This window comes from Phocoena sinus, chromosome 20 (genome assembly GCF_008692025.1).
Source record: "Phocoena sinus isolate mPhoSin1 chromosome 20, mPhoSin1.pri, whole genome shotgun sequence".
Classification (NCBI taxonomy): Eukaryota; Metazoa; Chordata; class Mammalia; order Artiodactyla; family Phocoenidae; genus Phocoena; species Phocoena sinus.
In genome coordinates this window covers 3072972-3095410 of record NC_045782.1, presented here as the reverse complement: position 1 = coordinate 3095410, position 22439 = coordinate 3072972, and the positions used below count along the sequence as shown (strand labels likewise).

Below are 22439 nucleotides of genomic sequence, written 5' to 3'. Positions count from 1 at the left end.
ACAACTAAAGGCAAACAGAAAGTAGAAATTCAAAACAAACCAGCCAACATAAATTGGGACATTTTAAAATAGTATCCCAGATAATCCCTTGGATAAAGAAATCAAGATGAGAAGTAAAGATTTCTTCAGCAAGGAATGATATTGACAGTACGTGTGTTAAACCCACAGGCTGTGGTCCCAGCCGTGCTCAGGCCACGCCCTCCATCAGAACAGTCCTGGGTACCCCCGGCTTAACTGGCTACTTGCATATTTTTGCCCCCGAATCCCTCTCCTGTAACAAGTGGGATTAACTATCTCAGAGGATTGTGGTAACGATCAAATAAAAGTGTTGATATAAAAGCTCTGTACAATACAAATAACCCCATGAAAAGGCTGAACTGAGGGGCAGGGTAAATGAGCACCTACAGACTGTTCCAGGGTGGTACCTGGGGCATCTCCATCTGGGCCGCACCAAGTACATGGATAACGGGGACAACCGTGTCCACATAAGCCATATTATTATAAGGTGCCAACAGGAACACCAGAAAGTATTTTGATACAACTCTGCTATCATTTCATACGGGATCTTCAGCACAGAGGTTGGCAAATTATCTGTGACGAGTCAGATTGTAAATAGTTTAGGCTTCGCAGGCCATGTGGTCTCCATGGCAACTACTCAAGTTTGCCACCTTAGCAGAAAATCAGCCTTAGTCGATATGTAAATGAATGGGTGTGGCCTGTTCACCTAATAAAATCTTATTTACAGAATCAGGCCGTGGACCCGACTGGACCTGCAGGCTATCGTTTGCCAGCCTCTGCTACAGACAAGCACATCCGACGTACAGAAAACAGTTGTTAGAGTGGAGAGACCTGGACGGAAGGGAAAGCCCTGTCCACCGCAGTCCTGTTTCATACAGATCAACCTTAATGTGAGACCACCGTGCCAAGTGGTGAGTCCGAACTTCTACCCAAGCCCCAAGGCAGTGATACTCTTTTCTCCCAAACCACAAGTTCAGGGTCCTTAGCAGAGCCCACGATCAGTGCCCGAGAACTATTCGTGGAATCCCCGGGGGCAGCGTTGTAACCTCCAACGTTGGTGCCAAGCACGGGAATTAAAAGCCTTTCGCAGACCTGCTGTTCTGCTCTCTGACGTGGGCCAGGCCGTGGCTGCCAGCACACCCACTCCCCCCGCAGAAGGGAAAGCTGGAGATGCCCAAGGACCAAAGGTCAGATTCCTGCCCCAGCGGCAGCGAAGCAATGAAGGAAATATATCTGCCCCCTCAGCTGTATTCTTAGCCCAGGGCCAACGATCTGGTGAGCTAAGAGCTCAAAAGTGATGCAGCCCTCTTCAGTGCACCAGCCCCTCTGCGTTCCGGTGCATCTTTCACTCCCAGCCTGGAGCCACGCCCCTGGCAGCCCCTCCCCACCTCGCATTCCACTCAGGCAGTTCATAAAAGCTCTCTGACTCCATAGAGAGAACAGGTTTTCCAGAAAGTGAACGGAAGGACAGTGGCAGTTGAGTCAGAGGATAAACTGGGGGAAGCCAAGCCAGGAGGAAAGAGGCCATGGGGGTGAGTCACCACTGCAGGAGTAAGTGCCACCCATTTGCATAAAGCTGTGCTGCTTCCCAAAGCACGCGACCCACCAGCCCTCGATCCCCACCGATCCCCACCCTCAAACCTCGCTACCCTGCCCACTGCCAGCCCACGAACCACCACTCTCCTTCCTCCTCGAGACGAATGTCATCCCAGAGACGGCTGACTTGCCCAGCGGCCTGCCTCCTATCCAGGTGGCCTTGGCTGTTAAGCTTCGCTCACCGGTGGGAGCCTATACAGGGCCCCGCGTGGTCCTCGCAGAGGGCTCCAGCTTCTTCCCATCCAGTCCAGCTGGGAGCTTTGAAATCGGGCCCAGGGCTCAGGCTAACTTTGCCCGTGACCCACGCGGGACGCTTGCCAGAGGGGAAAGCTACACAGGGGCTTTCAGCTCCCTCTGGCCAGGAGCTCACGCGGAAGAGGAAGGCCACGGGGGAGGCTCTTTCAACTCACAATCACGAGGGCATTTCAACTCCAGCAGAACCTCTGGCTGATGACTAGTGAATAGAAGTTCAAGGCGCTCTGGCTGTACCTGACACCATCACTCAATTAACTGCCCTTCTAACCAAGAGGCTTCCTGATGGGCACAGGAGCTAGTTTTCCAGAGTCTAATTTATATGTGTGGTTTGCTACCACGAGTCTTATTCTCACTAGTCTTTAGACTTGAACAGGGAATATAATACAGCCATTGAGGTTCTGAGGTTACTGAAAATATTCAGCTATTTCAGGCTTCCTCTATTCCCTGGTTGGAAAACTCTAGTAACAGGGGGGTCAGGTTAGGCTGTGTTTCCCAAACACTTGTTGCTGATTAAACAGAAAAACAGAGGGAGTGGCTTCCATGGTCAAGTATATTAACCTCCCTCCTCGGACACTGCAATGTACGACGTACTCAAAGCTCTGAGAAGTCTTACCATTAAAAAAATAGCCTGGGTGACTTTTAAATGGTGTTTTCCAAATTGACTTATTGGAGAACCTTTTTTGTTGGTGTTGTTAAGAACAGGCCACCTGGACATGCGGGTTTTGGCCACAGACAATGACAGTGGAAAGGAGAAAGGCATTTTAACTGCCCGATCACAAGCTGTGCTGATGGAAATGTACAGGGAAGGAGGGTATGCCTGGGGGGAGGGCGCTCACGATCTTTGGCTTTAAAAGGCATTCTCCATATAAAAATAATCAGAGGTCCCCTCTCCTTTTTAATCCTAAAATATAAAAAGGGAGCCAAGCATCATGGAAATTAAGAGCCCCCAGCCCACCAGTCATAGTAAAGCACCCACTCTTCTCTCCTCCCCATGCCTACTGAAGTTCTACCCGATTTCCCAGGCCCAGCTCGAAGGTTCCCCTCCCCGCACCCGCTGTCACAATCATATCCTGAATAGGAAGAGGCTCCAGGACACATGGGATGCGATGGGTGCCTACTCAAGGTCCCACCTCCACGCTCACCCTATTAGGCCACCGGGCACCTGCCCCAGGTAAGCAGCTCGTAAGAGGCAGACCCAGTGCAGAAAAGCAGGGACTCCAGGTACCCATCCACTGGGGTGCTGAGGAGTTGAAAAGCATGTTTGAAATCTAACAAATTAAAGGATCCTGCTGCCCTTCTTTAGGTTTGGCACCCACAGAACATCGGGAGGAAGGAGGAAGAATGGGACAGCAAAGGGAGAGAGTTCCCCCTTCTCTGCTCATCTACCTGCCAAGCCAAACCACGAGCCATCACCAGCACCAGAAAAGCCACTGCAAGAAGAAGGCATCACAGAGAAAGGAAGACCCTGGGGAGATAAAGCCGCAGCCTCCAAATATTTGAAGTCAGTCTGGGGACACGATGGGCGTTTAAACTCCTTGAGGACAAGCTTGCAACCTATAAAACCCAGGTCCAGACCCCCAGGCATGAATGAAGACATCCAGAAACGACTGGAAATTCAGAGGACAGTTGCGGCCTCAGCTATGTAATTTGTTAATGACAGCATCCCAGGGCATTTCCCCCGCATCACCGGCCCCTCCTCCCCAACCTCTCTGCCAACTCCCTCCTGTACCCATCAGCTGCCGGAGTGTCACAGGACTCACTCTGGACACCTCTGTTCCTCTGCCTCTCCTCTCATCAACTCCCCGGCACCAGGACGTCAAACACCCTCCGTAGACACGGATGACTCCAAATCTGAATTTCCAGCCCAGACCTCTGCCCTGAGGCACAGATTCCCAAATCCAAGTGCTTTGCTGACATTCTACATTCTCAGTGTTAACGGCCAGGATGAACTTTCAAAACACAAGTCAGGTCACGCCACTCTTCTGCTCCAAACCCTTCAGTGTGGCTGGGCTGTCCTTCTCAGCATCATGGCCCGAGCCGTCGGTCCGTCCTCTCCTGCCTGTAGCACACTCAGACACGCCAGCCTGGCACTGGTGAACACACCAAACTCTTCCTGCCTCAGGGTCCTGGCCCTTCCATCACCTTCTGGAATTCTCTTCCTGCAGTTCTTCACACAGCTGGTCTCTCGCATCTTTTAAGCCTCCATCCACGGGACTCTGGCAGGAAGAGGCCTGCCATGACCAGCTGCTTCCTCCCCGGTGGTGACTTGCTATTCCATCGCTCTCTCTGTCTCCTACAGAGCGCTGCCCGCTGCCCACAATGACTCATTCATTGTCTATCCTCCGTCTCCCCTGCGTAACTGTGAGCTCCATCCGCCGGGGCAGGGACTGGTCTTTCTTGTTGAGCTCTGTCTGCCCAGCACCTAGGATGCGCTCCTTATATTTGAAGAATGGATGGATGGACCACGCTGGCAGCTCTGAAAATGAAAGACGTTCTCTTGAAAGGTAGTGAGTTCCCCATCACTGGCAGGATGTGCACATGGTGGGCACATTGCAGACAGCCCGAAGCTAGTGGGATGGGAAGGGGGATGAATCTGATGACCTCCCAGGTCCCCGCCAAGGTCAGAGTCTACGTGTGTGCTGATGACCACATACTCAGAAGCCTTCACGCCAGACTTCCTCTTCTCAGGCACCAAAGACCAAATCCACACCCTCAGGCCACCCCACGGCCACTCCCTGCTCCTGAACTACAAGGGATGCTTTCTTGACTCTGGTAAAACCCTGGGAATACAATTTAAATTTTTTTTCTTTTTTTTTTTGCAGCACGCAGGCCTCTCACTGTTGTGGCCTCTCCCGTTGCGGAGCACAGGCTCCGGACGCGCAGGCTCAGCGGCCATGGCTCACGGGCCCAGCCGCTCCGCGGCACGGGGGATCTTCCCGGACCGGGGCACGAACCCGCGTCCCCTGCATCGGCAGGCGGACTCCCAACCACTGCGCCACCAGGGAAGCCCAATTTAAATTTTTTAGAAAGCAAAGCCTGAGCTTCAAGGGCCATATGGTACAGACACAGGTCTGAACAAGCGTTCTGAATTAACTCATGGATGCTGGCATCTGATGAGAGACTCCGAGGGTTGAAACAATCATTATGACACCACGTCCCACTCCCTGCACCTCCCTCGCCTGCCAGGACCTCCTCATCCCACAAGGGCCTGTAAAATCAAGAGTCATTACTGGGTCAGAGCTTGCGGGTTGGCCCAGGGAGCCACAGAGATTTTAAATTGCAAAACATGAACCCATAAGTGCAGAGGGCCTCCTGTGTTTTCTAAATTCTGACCAAAAGCTGAGCCACAGATGAGGAAATGGTATGATGTCCTTGCAGAAATGACAATGCCACCAAATGGATAAACGAGATAAATCTGGGATCACGGAAGACACAGACCCAGGAGACCACCGAGGGCTCAAGTCGGGGGCTCCTGAGACTGGCAAGACTTATTTTTTTCTAATTTTCAATCCGAAGCATTGGTTTAATGCTGCCCGCAACCTAACGGCCACGAGGTCGCTGCTGCTGGAAATAGATAGGTGCATTTCTACTTTGTAAAATTTCTGATGTACTCTGCCTTATAAATGCACAAGACTGTTACTCCATCTTGGAATAAAACAGCTGAGAAACACATATAAGACAGAGCAGGTCTAAATGAAATTATAAACATTAGAAACCCATCCATCTGCACCAAACTCCTTTCTGGGGTCTAGAAGGCTCTACAGGCTGGCCGGCTGCTCCATCTCCTGTGCTCTCTGTTCCTCAACTCTGCCAGGCTCCTTCCCGCCCCGGAGATCTTGTCCTCGGGAGGTCCCGCTGTCTAGAACCTGCCCCAGATGTCCCTGTGGCTGACTCCTTCCTGGTCATCCTCAAGCGGTCATTTCTCCAAGAGGACACCCTTCCTCACCCAAGTCCCTCATTACACATCACCCTGCTTTATTCTCTTTGTCTTTCCTACCACTGCCCCTGGCTATCCACGTTTATTGACTGTTCCGCCCAGTAAAACGGAAGCTCTTGTCCACTCTTGCAGCCTTGGTGTCTGCAGTGGAATCTTCTACGGGGCAGGTGTTCAGTGAATAGTCCTGCATGAAAGAACAGAGGGAGGGGGGAAAGGAGGGCAGGGGGAGTCCTGAGGTGGGAAGTTCAGGGTCAAGGAGGTGAGAGAAGGCTGAAATTCCAAGATGAGGGGGAGGAGAGATGGGAGGTGAGGCTTAATGGGAAACAGGAACAGATCATTCAGGTATGGACCTTAGCAAAGATGCTCATCGGTAGATGCAGACCAGTAAAGGACCTCTGAGAGGTTTTAAACTGACAGTAATATGATGAGGTTTGTATTTTTAAACATCATCCTTGATTCAATATGCAAAACGAGTTACACGGAAGGAAGAAAGGTCAGGAGTTAGGAGGCTGCAGGACGGCCCTGACAGTAACTGCAGGCATGGTGACGGGCGTGGAGATGAAGAGCAACCAGCGGGACCTAGGATGCTTCTGAGAAGGGAGAGAAGGAAACACATCCAGGCAGACTCTGAGCATGAAACTCACCGGATGGTGAAGCGGCATCCACTAAAACACTAGAGACCATCAAAGAGGGAGAGTGGGTGGAGGGGGGCAAAGCCTGGCTGGTTTGGAGATGCCTCTGGACATCCCAGCCAAACTGTCAGGTAGGTAGGTGTATATGCTCATCTGGAGGTGAGAAGAGAGGTCTGGACAGGAGGGAAACAAGGATTCAAGAGACATCGTGAAACAGTAAGACTTGTTCATGACTTGGGAGGTGGAAAGAAAGAGAGGCAAGTCGAAGGAATCTCCAGTTTCCAATATGGGTCAGTGTCTTGCTGATGGCGCCCAGGACACAGCAGAGATGGGCTCTTTGGAGAATCCTAAAGTAATTGGGCTCTGCTCTGAAACTGCATAGGACACAGCAGAGCTCTCGTTATAGAGTATGATTGGTATGGAGAGGGGTAGTCAAAGCCCTGAAGGGAAGAGTCTCAAGCCAGGCTTACTGGGAGGTGCTCGCTATTAAATTTCTATGAATCAAAAAGCCATGCTTCCCATGAAGCCAAATGACTCCATTCTCAGCCTCCCTTGTCACTAGGTGTGGTTCTGTGATGAACTTCCAGGAAAAGATAAAAGCAGAAGTGTGTGGTCTATCCGGGGACATTTCATTAAAAGGGAGGGGGACACATTCTTCTCCTCCTCCTTTCTCTACCCTTGCTTGAAGGGTAGAGAAATGGCTGGTGCTCTAGCAGCCTTTTGGTCCATGAGGATGAGGACCAAATCTGAGAGATGGCAAAGAAATAAGCTAGAAAGTGCCTGGGGCTCTGACAATTTCATGGAACAACCGTACCTATCTCAGGCTGCCTACTTCCACACTTTTTTTTTTTTTTTCCACACTTCTTTTGAAAGAGAGAGAAATAAGCTATCTTATTTAGGCCGCTACCATTTAAAGATGTACTGTTTATGCAGCCAACCTCAATCCCAATCGGAACGCTAGCCAACTGGTCTAATGTGTCCTTCCATTGCCTTCCCCTTGCTTTAGGTCATCATTGCCTCCGTAGGGAATTGCCTCCTCCTTGCCTGCATTTATTTAAATCCTGCCCATCCTTTGGAGGATGGATCAAATCCCCCCTCCCACATGAGACCTGCCTTCCACTTCCTCCCCTGAAGTCTGGTGCTGCCCGCCTGTCCCCACTCTTTGGGTATCTGGCCTGTGCTACCTGCACAGTGATTCATCCCCCTGCACAGAGCTCAGGACTGTCAAGGCCAACGGTGCACATTCTCCAAGTTCTTACATCCCTCAGGCCGAAAGGCATTCAAAACAAAGTCATGATAAATATTCCCCCACTAAGCCTCCTTCACCTCTACCTGCAGACAGGATCAGGATGGGGCCAGAGGGTGTGTAAATACATTTAGAAAATGGAAAAGCAGACAGAGTTGAGGGCATTTAGTGAGGAATCTAAAACTACTCTAATATCAAGAAAGAGTTTGAGGGAAAAAAATCTAATCTCTTTCCTTCCAACCGTATAACATAGACGTTTGACTGCCGTGCAGTTAATGTGGCAACAAGCACCTTCCATATAAGACAAAAAAGTGAATGACGCCCTGCAGAGGTGCCCTGCCCCAGCCCCGCACATGCAAAAACAAGCCCCTTCAGCAAAAATAGCAAGTCTTGTAAACCAACGCGTTTTCACATAACATGCTTGCAACGTATTCTTCACAAATTGGTATCTGTAACGAATTACTTTCAGTTACTAAAATAAAAAGTATGTTTGAAACATTCTAAGAGCAAATACGGACCAAGGTGACTGGTTTACAACTAGCAGGGTCCATCTGTAAAGGCAGTCTAATTTTTTTTAATTCTGCATTTTTTTCACCTCTTGTTTGGCACAGACATGGTTAAACCCAATCGAAAAGGCAAAGGAGTCCCAGAGGCTTCACCCCCATCAGAGCTGAGGTTGTAACACAAGCTGACCCGTCAGAAGATGAGAACAGAGATAGCGACCACTGGGGAAGCTTAAATGGAAAGTTCTGACTTAGAATCAGCCCAAGTGCAAACAAACCCAGCTTGTCCAGAGTTCCTCAGAACGCCCTTACTGGGAGAGCCGAGAAGGCAGATGCGGAGAAGCACGATCTGGGACCCCCCCCCCCCCAGGGAAGCAACCACGCGGATTTGGATAAAGACCCGCGATGCACACCCCAAAGTCACTGTCAACGAACCCAGGAAGGTGAGCTCGTACACAAAGAGACAGCTGAGCGATAGGAATAACGCTGGTGCCTCTTTGAGAGCTGCTGTGAGGGCGGAACAGCAGCCGCTCCCCATCGCAGAAGAAGCAGGTCCGCAGCAGGCAACCATCACGGTCCAGCAGGTCGGACAATTTAGATCACTGCGCCTCTGCCGACTCATCCCTCTTGAAACCCAGCCGGGTTGGAGTATGCCTGCCAAAACTGCTCCTTCCGGGACTGAGTCGAGAATCCCCTGCCAACCCCACGTGGCCAAATGCCAGCTGGGCAATGTCCAGGTGGACACCTCGGGGGGGGGTCTCAGGGAAAGCCGGCCCTTGTGGGCGGAGTCACCACTCGTGGCCACCAGGTGTCAGTAGCGAGCAGGGAGCCTCCCATCCTGAGCTTCAAGGAACTCCAGCCAAACCCTGCCCCGGAGACCGGATGCTGTGGCTTTGGGGCCAAGCAGTGCTGTGGCCACATGCGCAGACGCTCCCGAGTGTTTCAGTTATTTGATTGCCAACTCACAATGCAACCTCTAGGGTGGTTTGAATTCAATATCCTTCACAGACTCCGAGAAAAGTTTAAGGACTGCTCCCTTCAACGAAGACTGGTGTCTTTTCTTCCCCCAGGAAAGTGGAAACATAAAGCAGGGTCTTCTAGTCCTTGCCTGTCCTCCCCATATAAACTACAGTAGTTCGAGCAGTTTCTCTTTATACTGAGGTTGGAGATATTTCGTTGGTGATGCTTCAGGGGCAGCTTGAGTACTGCTGGGTGCAGAGCCCTGAGGGGAAAAGTCCCGCAAAGAAACTGGACCGTGCACATACAGAACAAAGGGCCACTGCCCTTCCTGCTTTGTTGAGCTGCGTCTGAACTGGTTTCTCTCACTGAGCGTAACATCTTCAACAGAAATACTTGATCTAGGGGCAGCTGCAGCCTCATCAAAACGTGTACTTTGCTGGTCTTTAAACCCAAGATGTCAGGAAAGTTCTGTCACATCTATAGGTACTGCCCTCTCCAGGCTAAGGACATGTCCTTTGGAACATGAGACCATGCAGAGCCTGGCCCACCGTGTCCTCAATGCCAGGCACTGTGGCCCCTGCCAGGGTCCACGCTGCCACCAGACACCCCCCAGTCACCAAAAAGAATGCATCCTGTTTATCTCTGCCTCTCCACATCCAAAGACACCAGGTCCCCGCTGAGCCCTCCTTCCCTCTGGGTGCTGGAAGTAGCTGGTGTGTGCTTCCATGGCCAATTAACCCCTTAACCTGAACCCAAGAAAGCCTGGTTTCCAATATCTCACAGAAAAGATGCTAAGGACAGAGCAGAAATACTCCCGGGCTCAGCTTGGGGTTGTGCAAATAGCGTCAATGCCCCATCTTGCAACGAGGAATCGCTCAACAGCTATGATGCTAAATGGCACCCCTGAGGCCCAAGATGCAGAGAGGAAATCCTATAACTGGAGACCAAAAGCTGGCCCGTCTATCCTCAGGACAGCCCCTCCATCACTGCACCAGGAAGACACAGGACATTCCTGGATATCCTACCACCAAACCAAAGACGCTAATTGGATTGAAACTCCCAGTGGGGTCTGCCTAAGGTTTTGCATCATCATTGCTTATGTGTGTCCACATTTCTTGGTTCACAAGAAGCCTTACACAAGTGATGGGAAGCAGGGGGTGTGGTGTTCTAGAGCTTCTCTGTAGGTAGAGAGAATGCACAAAGACTCCCCAGGATCTCAGTGTAGCCAGTGAAGCGACCGCCCCTCCCCTTTTGTCTTGGGACGTCTTGGCCATGTCCCACCCCACCCTGGCAACAACTCTCTAGCTTGTGTCTTCCAAGAACAAGTGCTTCCAGGTCTGGATAGAGAAACATGCCACGGACAGATCAGGACGAACCTGTGAAGCAAAAAATCATTCTCACCGTTTGCTGATGATGTGAAACAGTGTTGGACGTTGCCCAGTGAAGAGGTGCTACAGTTTTGCCAGAGGTCGGTCGCGTGTCCATTGCCCACCATCCATTGCTGGAGAGAACCAGACGTGGTAAATCAGGGGAGTCCGTGAGGAGTGACGGAAAGGGGGAGGGAGAAGACCAAGGGTAGGCAAAGAGCAACCTCATCAACCTGTCTACGGGGCCTGCCCCTGCCCTGCCCCGGGGCTGCCTAGCCAGAGTCCAGGGTCGTGCTTGAGAAAGGGGAGATGTGGTGGTCTGGCCCAGACAGCCAGAGGGGAGGGCCGGGGCTTTGCTAGTGAAAAGCACTCCGTAAGTGTAAAAGCACCACACACACACATAAGTTGCTCTGTGCCGAGGTGTGTGCCGTAGTAGAAGGAGCCGTGGACTCAATCCAGGACACCTGCATCCAAGCTCCCCCCACCCCCCATCTCCCGGGTATCATTCCCAAAGCCGCAGCCACTCTGAGCCCATTTCCTTACTTACAATTCCTATCAACCTGACAAGATCGCCATAAGGCACACTTAAGATGCTGGCAGGATGCTGGTAAACGATGGACCAACTCACCAATCCCCAACATAATTATTTCTCAACCTTTGAACCAGGCCAGAACATCACGCCTGGGACTTGCTGTATATACAGAAGTTAAGGCCACGGTCGCATAACTGCCCGAGGCTGGGCTTAGCTTCAAGAAAATAAGTTTAAAAGCTAATGAGCTTGATGTCTGATGGTTTTGCAACACAAGTTATCCCAGTGACCTGTTTGTACTGGAGGAGGCTTTTCTAAGAAGGTGCCATGTCCACAGCGCAAAGCAGACCTGGGGCTGTGAACTCTTAGGGAAAAGCCAATTTGAACTTTCCAATTTCGAGTCCTAAAGGCTGTTTTATGAACTAAACCGCCCATCTGATGGATACCATCTGGAGAAAAAACAAACCTTCCTAAATACTCCACTTCCTTCCTCAACGACCCTGCATTAAGGAAAATGCTACACAAGCTTATCAAATGAAGGGCCGGGGGTGGGGGAACCCCTGGATCTGTACCTAAATTCTCTGGCTTAAAGAGAGGCCTGCGTGGCTTCACCTAGTCCCGCGCTCGCTTCCTTCCTCCCGCTGAATCTGCTCTGGTTTTCGCAAAACTACTTTTGAAAAGGCGCGGATTGCCAGAAACTGCAAAGGGCCCTGGGATGTCTGAGATGCTTTGTCTGCAAACTGGAGGGGGCACAGTTGGAACCGCTATCCGGAGGCCGAGCTCGGGGTGAGCCCCGGGCGCCCCTCCCGCCCGCCGCCCGCCCGCTGCCCGCCGGAGACTCACGCTGACGATCGTGGAGACGAACAGCAGCACAAGCACCGCGACGTGGAGGACGATGATACCGAGCAGCAGGAGAAGCATTCTGGCGGCGAGTTCTGCTCAGCGGAGTCTCTGCCTGGCCGGAGAGAGGGCCGAACTGGACGTGAGGCCGAGCGAACCGGCCTGCCCGAGCGAGCGAGGGAGGAAAGGAAGGAGGGAGGAAAGAAGGGAGGAGGGACGCGGAGGGAGGGTCCTGCGCTCGGAAGGCCCGGGCCTGGCGCCGCGCCCGCCCGCCCACCCCGCCCGGCGACCGCCGAGAGAGGGCAGCAGCCGACCGCGGCATCCTCGCCCCACAGTCCGTCGAGCCCGCCTGCGACCGAACATCTGCTTTTGGAACAAAACAAGTGGTACGCACGACGCACGTCGAAGTCACCCCGGGAGGCGAGGTTTTTCCAGAGTGCCAAGCAGAGGCCGCAGCGCGCCTCCACCCACCTGGGGGTTCCGGGGGCAGCCCAACGAGGAGAAGGGGGGCGGAGGGCGAGAGGTCGCGTTAGCCCGTGGGGTGGAGCTGTGGGTGAGCGGAAGGGGCCCAGATTTCTGCGAGAGGCCCGGGGACACCAGCGGCGAGCTGGGAGGGAGAGCGCGCGGCGGGAAGCCGGGTTCCCAGACCCCAGGGCGCTCCGCATTCCGCTAGGCTCCCAAGTTTCCACCCAGTTCCCCCCGCGCAGGGGAGCCGTCCCGGCCCCAGCACAGCTTGGCATCGGCACCAGCGGCCCCGGAGAGAAGGCGCAGAGCTGGGTAGAGCGGAGAAGAAAGGACGGCCGGAGAGAACTGCTGGGGCCGGCGCCTCCTGCCCACCGCGCGCGCTTTCCCCGGCAGCCCTGAGGGCCGGGCCGTTGCGCTCCCGGGACAGGGGCCCAGGAGCCTGGATGGAGGGGAGCCAGTGTCCGGTGGGAAGGAGAGGCGGAGGGAATGGGTTGGGTCCCGGGAGAAGCGCAGCCGGACGGAGCCGGCAGGACATCTTCTCTCCGCCACGGCGTGGTCCTAGCCCCACATTTTGCAGACCTTAGGGACAGAGACCCGCCGACCTGTGGGAGGATTTGCACGTCTGCGAAGATGAGCTGCGTTTGGGGGGGCTACTTCGGGACAGAATCTTGGTCCAGAGACATCGTTTCAATAACTCGGTTTTTAAAATACCCAATCGCAAACCTCTCCGTTCCTTCCCTTAAGCAACACGTTCAGTGAAACTCTGGAATGTGCAGGAGGAAATAAGCAGGATTTTCTGATGTCTCCCAGAAGGTTTAAATTAAATCCAGTGACTCCTAATGCCGAGGGCAGGGGGTGGGGGTGGGGGGCACGGGGGTCCTGTACCCCGGAGATGTCCACCGCAGGGACCGCTTTGCCAGTGAGTCCAGCGAGGCGAAAAGTGCTCCGCCCCTGCCCCATACCCGGACACCAGCACCCGCGTCCCCGGCGGTTTATAGACCACCAGGCACCCCGCAATGGGTCCCTACAAGCCCCGTAGGAAGGACGCGAGACAGGCGGTGGTCTACCCGCGATCGGGGACCGCGCCGGCCCGAGGCCCCCTGCTCCGCGCGTTCTGTCACCGTCTACGAAAGATGCCCACGTTCCTCTTCCATCTCCTCCACTTTCCCTGCCAAAAGCACTTACAGCCCAAAGGGATAGCTGTCCCCGATCCTCGGAGATCCTCAGAGTGGCCTCGGGCACAAACCGCGTGCGTCCGCTCGGCGGCTGGCGTCCGGAAAGACAGCTGCTCTGCGGGGCTGCGTGCGCCGAGCTAGGGGCCGGAGGGAGGCTCCCGGCGTTCCCCTTTAACGGGAACAACGCCCTGTCTGCGTCGCTGCAGTAGGGTGTGTCCCCGGGTCAGCGTGTGCAGGGGGGCGGGACCCGGGGAGGGGAGAGGGCAGTGAGGAGGGAGGCAGGGCAGGAGCCAGTTCCTCGGCCTTCACTGCGCCCCAGGAGAAAGTCGATGACTCCAAAACAGCGGTGGCTTGTCCTCGAAACTAGGAGGCAGCGAGCTTTCTCACCTCCGCTTCCCTGGCTCCGCGGAGGTCACGGAGACCAAGAGTTGACCGATATACTGGCCCTTCTGCCCACGTGGGAAAGCCCGCCAGAGGTCGCCTCCGTGGGTGACCAGCGCGGGGCTCTGGGGCGCACGCAGTCGGACCGCGCCCGCGGGGAGAGCCAGCCTGGATGCCCCTGCCACGGGTAGGGGGAGATGGCACTTAAGCGCTGGCAGACCTCCCTTCTCTCGGGTCCTGGCGTCCCTGGCCTGCCCTACAGTCCTAGCGGGGCGCACCCGCGCCAAGCCCGCCTGCGCGATCAGCGCCGGGTGCCTCGGATTCCCGGGACCGATCTAGCGGGTCTGCTCGGGTGAGGGTTGGGGGAGGAGGGAGAGGCCTGCCCACTGCAGGACAGCGCGCCCTGGGGTCGCTGGGGAAATCCAGACCACAACCCGGAACGCTCCAGGCGAGTTTGCCTGGCTTGGCGCCCGGCCTCGGCTCGCGTCCCCGGCCACAGGGTGGGGAGTTGGCCATTTGAGGTGGGGGAAGCGCAGCCAGGGAAATCAGCTGATTCACAGCCGCCTGAACGGGGTCCGCCCAGCGTCACGGGGAGAGAGGATAGCCCTTCCGGGCGCACGATAGGCGCGCCCCAATAAGACGCTCTGGGGGTCCAGCCTTGAGGCAGGAACCCGGAGCCGGAAGGTGGGTATTAAACGTCTGCCGGCTAATGCAGCAGGTCATACACAACCAGCCAGCGTTTGTGTCACAAAACATCATCGCTCTGAACGAGTCAAATACTCCCATGCTACTTATTTTACTAGATGAAAGTAGCTGCTTATTGTAGCTAATTGTACATTCTTCAGGTAAAAATAATTTGAAAAAAATCTTCCAACAATGGGCTTTCAAAAACCCTTAGATTAAAAAGAAGACTCCTTGTAAATTTTTCGCTCAGTGCCCATGACACCTCTGTGAGAGGTGGTGTGGTCCAATGGTTACGCACGTTGACGCTGGGCTTAGACGACCCCGGTTACCCTGCTTACTCAGGGTTGTGGATTTGGGCAGTGAGCTGAGGTTTGGGGTGCTTCGGTTTTCTCATCTGGAAACAGGACTGAGAATGGCCATTTTAAAGGGTTATGGTGTTGATTAAAAGAGTGTGTGAAGCAATTAGCATAGCGTCTGGAAAAGAATAAAGGATCAGTACCCAGTAAATTGTCGCTATTATTATTATTATTATTAATTATTATTTCACATTTAATCCTCACAACAACCTTTTAAGGAAAGCCTGACCCCCTAAACGAAAATTGCTTATCAATCCCATAGATTGAAAGCACGTATGTAGGTAGAAGGACTACCTTCTACCTACCAATGGGAGTGACCTCTCGCCTCCTGGGTCATGGTCTAGGCCGAGTTTGCCCTGGGAATTATTGCCCCTCTTCATATGCCATTCAGACATTTTTATTTATCTAACCAATGTTCACATGATCACCATGTACCCGGGACTATTCTAAGCACTTTATAAATATTAGCATGTTTAACTCAGGAGTTTCTTTCCCTTCCTTTCTTTTGTTCCAACTAAACTTTTAAATGAAGTATATACATTTAGAAAAGTGCACACGTGGTCAGATATAGCTCATCTCTTCCTTTCTTTTGAACCCAACGTTTTTATCGATAACCAGGTCACACCACACTGCGGGACACCTGAACCCACCCGTCTCTGGCGGTCACCTCACTGCCCCTCGCCTGCGTCCTGCCTACTCAGCCCCGAGGGGTGGAAGACAGGATACCACCCAGTGTGGCTGGTGTCACCAGCTCGGCCACACCCGGAGCCCAGCCAGGGCTCCGCTACAGGTGGAGCAGAGGTTAGGTTTCTCCCTAACCTGCTTACCAATCCAAGGCCACCTGCCAGCTGTGTGTGCAGAGCTGTTTCCCATCAGGGAAGGCGCATCTGGTCCCCTTTCTCCCTTCCACTCTGGGTACACTGAGGTTTCTAGATGCTCCCAGAGGGTCCTTCTCGCCTCCCCAGCCAGAGTATATATCCAGCTCTTAACCAAGGATTTTAGAAATCCTCTGACTCTCCGGTGAATTCCAACACACACGTGCCTTCTCCCCTGCAACGCTTTCCATTTGTGGTTGGCAGGGCGTGGGGCTGGGCAGCTCTCTGTAAAGCATAAGCACCATCCAGAGGCATAGTTTGCCAAGACAACTCACCAGGCCAAACAGTGTAACCCCTTCCTCCCCGCGGCTTTCTTTGCAGTCAAACGTGACGGGTGCCCAGGCAAGGCGCCCCCGGAACAGGGCAGTGGAGAGACCGGCAGCTAGCAGATCCAGCCCCGCTGCTTCCAGCCAGGCTTCTCGAGATGTGCCCTGGTGGTGCTCCCTGTAACTGAAGCCAGACCGGGCGTCCACCCAGTTTATTCAGGGGCTGGTCCAATGCTGGGATATGTCATGGTGGCCTGAGAGCCTCTCAGCCTCTACTATTTAAAGAGACAGCGCCCAGCTTTGCGTATTGGAGAGTAAACACAATGATCCCAAGAGGCCCTGGGGGGTGTGGAGAGCCTGGACTCGGCCAGGAGAGGAGCTCTGGGTGGCCCGTTCTCACCGCAAGTGGCAGCCTGTGTGAGAACAAAGAGGTCCCCCAGTCCTCGGTCCCATCCCCCTCCCCTCCCAGTGGAGTCTGCAAAGATGAAATACACTGTGCGTATAACACGTGTGTGCAGGTAGGTTCCATCCTTTATCAACAACGTAATTTTAAGGGGCTCAGACATTGCACAGGTCATCTCTTCACAGCATCTCTGCAGGGAACCAAATCACGTCCACGGTCCCAGCCCCCAACGGCAGAAGGGCCCTGCTACCTGCCCTGTCTGTCTAGACCCCTCTGTGCTCTACCACATGGGCGGGTACTGGAACACAGCTCCAAGAAATGGGTTCTTTCAGCTCTGTCTTCCATGGGCCTTTAATCGAGTGGTGATTAAATGCTGACCTTCATGAGATAATAAGCAAAGCTCTGTTGAGAACATTCTAACCTGTGGGGCAGGACAGGCTGGAAGGACAATTGAACAGCTGCTGCGGAGAGGTAGACAAATGAAAGCAGGTGTTCCTCGGGCTCTTTGCAACTTGTCCCCCTTCGAGCTCGGAAAGCATCCTCCACCTCTAGCAAGTCCTCCTGGGTGGAAGCTTCAAGGCAAGGGGACTTGGTTTCACTGAATGAGTTTCCTGGATTTCTGTCAGTTTCTCCCCACCTTATGTCGAGGGTCCCCCATCTGGAGCGCCCATGCATGCGGGGACGTCCCTCTCTGCCACAGACGCTTTGCGTTCTGTTGGCCTCCGCAGTCAGGAGGTGGCCTGCTGGTCTTCCCCCGTCCTACCCCCAGCCAGCATCTTTCCAGGCCCAGTGAAACCATTTAGCCTCTTTTCATATCTCAGATCTCACCCTCAGCTGTACCTCAGAATCACCCGAGAGCCTGGGAATATCCTTGCCTGGGCCCAGAGCCATGGACGCGGTGGCCTGGGAGGGGGCTCAGGTGTGGGTCATTTCTAATGATCCCGGATGTTCCAGCATTCAGCCAGATTGTCATATGGTGTCAGGTGGTCCCTGGCTTCCTTCCAGCTGCCTTCTCTTGTGGAACCCAAATCGAGGTAAGTCCTAGTGTGGGCTGCAGTGTTACACAAGCTGTGTTCGGAGTCTTGCCAGGCAAAGCAGGGGCGTGTGTGTATATTTGGGGTGTATGTGTGCGTGTGCATGCGTGTGAGACAGACAGAGGACATTCCCACAATCCTCCGCTGACACGGTGGTGATGGGGACCGATGAGCATGATTTCCTGGCCTCCCCAGTCAGCCCCCTTCCTGGGTGCCCCCATGATCTGACTCTGAAGCCTGCATGACAGAGGCCGCTGCCCCTCAGGCCAGGACTAAGCCTGGAGACGTCTGAGGAGATCGTTCCTGCTCCAAGCCCTAAGGATTCAGAGGAAGAAAGCTCGGGTAGGGTGGGGTGTGGGGAATGGATCTTGCTTCTGGCTGGATTGAGCCAATCTCATCAGCCCGCCATCCTTGCATGAGCTCTGCATCCGGGACCTGCTCTCCCAGCCCTGTGCCTCCTTCCACGTGGCCCCCTGCAGCCAAGCCCTGAGGACCCGCTGGCTTTGGCTGTGACCTGTTTGACATGCTTCTGGAGGCTTCGAGGCGTGGGAGCCGGTCACTGCTATGCTCTGCTGGCCCCTTCGTGGGTCGCAACACGCTGTCCCACCAACCTGGGCCAGGGTCTCTGCCTCCCCACGGTCAGCCGAGGAAAATGCCTGCCGAGACCTCTCTCCCCGCTTCTAGAGGCCCCTCTTCAGCCAGATGGGACCCCCGCTCCAGGCATCTGTGTTGAGCAATGTATCCTGAGGACCATGGAGAGTATCCGCTGGGCTACTTGCCATGATAATAAATAGAATAGTCACCAGACCCCATTTATTATTATTATTATTAAATGATCTCCTCCCGTCTTCTAGCTAGGGAAAGTGAGAATCGGGCAAACTCCCTGAGGAAAGAAAGTGAAGACACGTCGGACTAGCTCATCCCGACTGGCTGCAGTGTGCTACCTCAGCTCACTAGAGGTAAGTCATCCACAAGTCACTCACCAACGTAATAACCACAAGAATAGCTCCTATACACTTGGTGCTTCCTGTGTGTGTGGCATCATCCTGAACATTTTGTGTGAATCAGATCATTTTATCCTTACAGCAGTCTTTGGAAACAGGCACCCCATCAGCCTCTTTTTTATAACGGGGAAACCAAGACACAGTAAGACACTGAGTGATTTTCTCAAGACACCCCGTGAAGAAATGGCAGAGGCCACATTCAAACCAGGCATGTGGCAGCAGAGCCCATGCTTGGTACCCAGTGCTGTTTGGAGTCTCTTATTGGCGTCCGACGTTCATAGCACATCTGTACCTTTTTCGTGGCACTTCCACAGATGTTATATAATCTAATTCCCTTTTCTCACCAAAGATACTGACACGCTTTATCCATTTACACATCCAGGTTTCTTTTCTCATTAAAAAAGGAAGAGAATGTCCTAAAGCCTCCACCGACTGCCCCAGTCCTGTGCGTCCCCCTTTCCAGCGCCCTGACTTACCCTGCCTCGGAGGTGTCAGTTTCACTGTCCCGCGCAGCCAGCACCGGGTGGAATTAGCACGTGGCTGACAGTTTGATTTCATAAGACCATCACTGTTCTCTACGGGGAGGAGAATCCGAGCAGATTCTGAAAGTGAGAGGCAGCCCTTATTTTCTGCACTTACAGTGGCGAAAATGTGGTTTCAGATAGTCTCTTACCTGAAGCGGAATCATGACCATTTTTCTAGCTGGAAACTGAGGCTTGGAAAATTGACAGTGTTTCCTCCAGGGGCCAGCGAGCACCTGCTGGGGCTGGGACTTGCAACCAGCTCCTCCGATTTCCAAACCTGTGATTCTTTTTTTTTTCCATTATGCAGATTTCCCAAAGGAAAAACAGAGGTGAGTCTCAACTGGGCATTTGTCCAGTGGATGAAGTTGTTGTTGGAGCATCGGCCCCTCACCAGGCGCTCGGTCAATATCTGGGGAGTGTTTTACTCGACCAGGGAGGACTTTCCTGTTTCATGGCAGCCAGCAGCCTGTGTGGGCATTCCTGGCGAGGCCCGGACTCAGCTGGACTGAAAGGGTCCTCCAAAGGCCGGCTACTGCCCCATCCAGACTCTTCTGAGCAGCTTATTATTAAGAGAGCTAGCAAAGGAGGGGAAAGAAAGCAGAGCAGAGGGAAGGAAGGAAGGGGAGGGGGGAGGAGAGAGGAAGGAACGAAGCCGGTGTGACTTCCGTGAGCAGATCCCGCTAGAACTGGATGTGTCTGAAACTATGTCATCTCCAAGTCCCTGGAAGACGTTCTCAGTGAGCAACAGAGAAGCAGGTGGAAAGCAGCCTCTGAAACACAAACTCTGGTTGGCCCAAGGCTGTTCCCTAAATTACACAAATATACAATGTATCATGGGATACACTGTACCTTTAGCTCCATCACCTGTGGGAGAGAGAAAGCACAGACTGATCACGTGGAACCAATGGCATGATACAAAGTACAAAGGATTCTTTGTTCCCAAATGCACTGTTGCTTAGGAAGGCCAGATTCCATAGATGCAAGCGGAGGGGGGAAAGCAGTATTTTCTCTGACATCTCAGGAGCTGGCAGAGCCAGGATGCGGAAGCAACTCAAGCAAGAGAGGGTCTGGATGGATTTGTACCTGGGATTGAAAACTCTGAAGCTTTCCTAGAAACTTTTCCTCCTAGGGACATTTTTCCGCTCTGGGTGGGGAGAGGCTCCCGGAGGTGGGGAAGGGGACAATCTTGCCACAAAATGATGATGGGCTAGGAGAGGCGTGGATGGACTTTCCAAGCCCCGTGGAGACCAGGGGCGACAATGCCAATGTCGGTAGTTTTTGAGGGAGGTGGACAGGAAAGTCCACTAAAAGCCGAGGGAATGCTTGATTCAGGCAGATGGGACCACACCAGGCTGTGGGGCATTCATCACCAGCAAAACACAAAAAAAGCAAAACAAAACAAAAAAAGTACACCTGCAACTAACACAGTATTGTAAGTTAACCCTACTCCAATAAAAAATTTTTTTTAAAGAAAGGGTGCACGCAGACCATCCCGCAGGGGACCTGGAGGGGGGGGGCACACCCGCGAAGCCTCGTTGCCTCCACGATGCCTGCTTCTGTTCCATGAGCGCCTCTGAGCTGGAGGAACGAGGTTACGCTCCAAGCGAACTTGAGAGCAGAAGTTTTCCTCCTCACGACTCCTCAAACCACTTACCCAGCGCGAAACCTCAGCGGAAGCCGAGGGTGTTCACAGATCGAGGTCAAAACCTTTGCAGAGGTTCAAGGCAGGACTGGGCAAAGCTTCAAGTATTTTTACTCTTCATTGTTAAAGAGTAGGAAATTTCTCTCCAGGGGACGTGGGTGATAAGGCCTGGGCTTCATGCTGCAATTACCTTAGAATTCTGATCTAGAAATTAAAATTCTAGAAATGTGGATGTGCTAAACAAAAAATGCAGCTATGTGTTTCAGCACTTTTATAACAAAGGAAAACACGAACATCCTAAATCTCGAACAATAGGGGAGTGACTGGACAAAAGTCGGTACAGTCCTCGGATGAAATGCTGTGTAGATATTAAACATAACGTTGAGGAAGATGATTTAATGAAATGAGGAAAAGTCAACAACGCGTGGTTGGAGGGGGGAGTTACAAAATACCATCCCCATAATTGATCAGCACTCCCCAGGTGCTGTGCTAAAACCTCGCATTTAATACCTACAACAATCCCAGGGTGGGTGGACCGCTGTGACCCCTGCAGCCCCACAAGGCTAACTGAGTGCCCAAGGGCACAGAGCTGGCAGACGGTGGAGCCCAAGTGTAAACTTGGACCATACATCACTAAATTCCATCAAATGTGCCATCTTAGACTCATCCCAGGTTCCACAGCGACAAAAATGAGAGACTGCAAATCTTGGAGAATGACAGCTAACGTCTGTGTTTCCAACTTGTAACATAAAATGGGAAAAATAAGGTTGCATGCAACGGAACATATCACAGGGTTATTCATGATTAATAATCACAGATCTTAGCCTCGTGCCTCCGTCACGATGAGCCTCTGACTTTTCTGGTGTCAGTGGAGGAATCTGCACTCGGCCCACCCCAGGGAGGGGTCAGCAGGGCCTCAGGCCAGGCCTCGCGTCATCTTTTGTGCTGTCTCCAGATGGGACTCACACACCCAGGCACGGAGGTGGTAGGACACCGCTGAATTACAAATGAAATACGATGTGTATCTTACGATGTTGATGGTCAAATGTAAGCGTTTACATGGACCGTGAGTTTGGCAACCTTACGTTGTTCGTGTTTAAATACATCAGGGGACTCAGAGAAAAAGGGGGGGAGTGGCCTGGACTGTTGTTGCTCTTTAGGGACCCTGAATAAGCCAACAGTTCTTTAGTTTAGTATGTGACTTTGAATCTGAGATTCCCTACAACCCTCAACAAAAGCAAGGTCAGACATGGTTCAGATGAAAACTGGTTCATTTGACCAAGGGGATTAAACTGACCCCCTTGTCTTACTATCTTATTTCTCAGAACCTCTCTCTCTCTCTCTCTCTCTTTCTCTCTCTCTCTCTCTCTCTCTCTCTCTCTCTCTCTCTCTCTCTCGCCTCATCTGTCCTTTATGCCGTGCAACCATAATGAAATCAAAATACCCTTAAGATCTGAATTTCAGTACCTTGTGAGTTCCTAAATCCTTGGAAGACCTCAGGACCGTTTTGAATTTTCCTCCCAAGTGATATATCTTCAAGAGTCTCCCCAAAGGATGCTCTACATGACATACTCACTCCTCTATAATCTTGGCTCCTTGAACTTATAACCGTGTCTTGGGAATCCCTAGGAGGGAACTAGGTGATGAAGCATTTTCTAAACGTATGGTACCATGGAACGTTTGTTCCCAGATTTCTTCCCGAGACTTAGACTCCCTGGGGCTCACTACTGGAAACACTGGGATATGT

General features: G+C 52.8%; 1 protein-coding gene across 3 annotated transcripts in view; it reads right to left on the bottom strand.

Moving 5' to 3' along the window:
- Nucleotides 1-16271, bottom strand: part of PMP22 (peripheral myelin protein 22) — a 28816-nt gene extending 12545 nt beyond the window's left edge. Inside the window, exons 1-3 of one of the 3 annotated variants that reach the window (XM_032617550.1) lie at nt 16095-16271; nt 11887-11998; nt 10549-10648 (exon numbers count right to left, since the gene is read on the bottom strand). In XM_032617550.1, coding sequence (XP_032473441.1) covers nt 10549-10648; nt 11887-11964 — 178 coding nt within the window. In that variant the 5' untranslated portion in view covers nt 11965-11998; nt 16095-16271. Of the gene's footprint in view, nt 1-10548; nt 10649-11886; nt 12097-13533; nt 13688-16094 lie in introns of those variants that run through there. The other 2 variants (XM_032617549.1, XM_032617551.1) reach the window with 2 other exon arrangements.
- Nucleotides 16272-22439: the final 6168 nt, after the last annotated feature.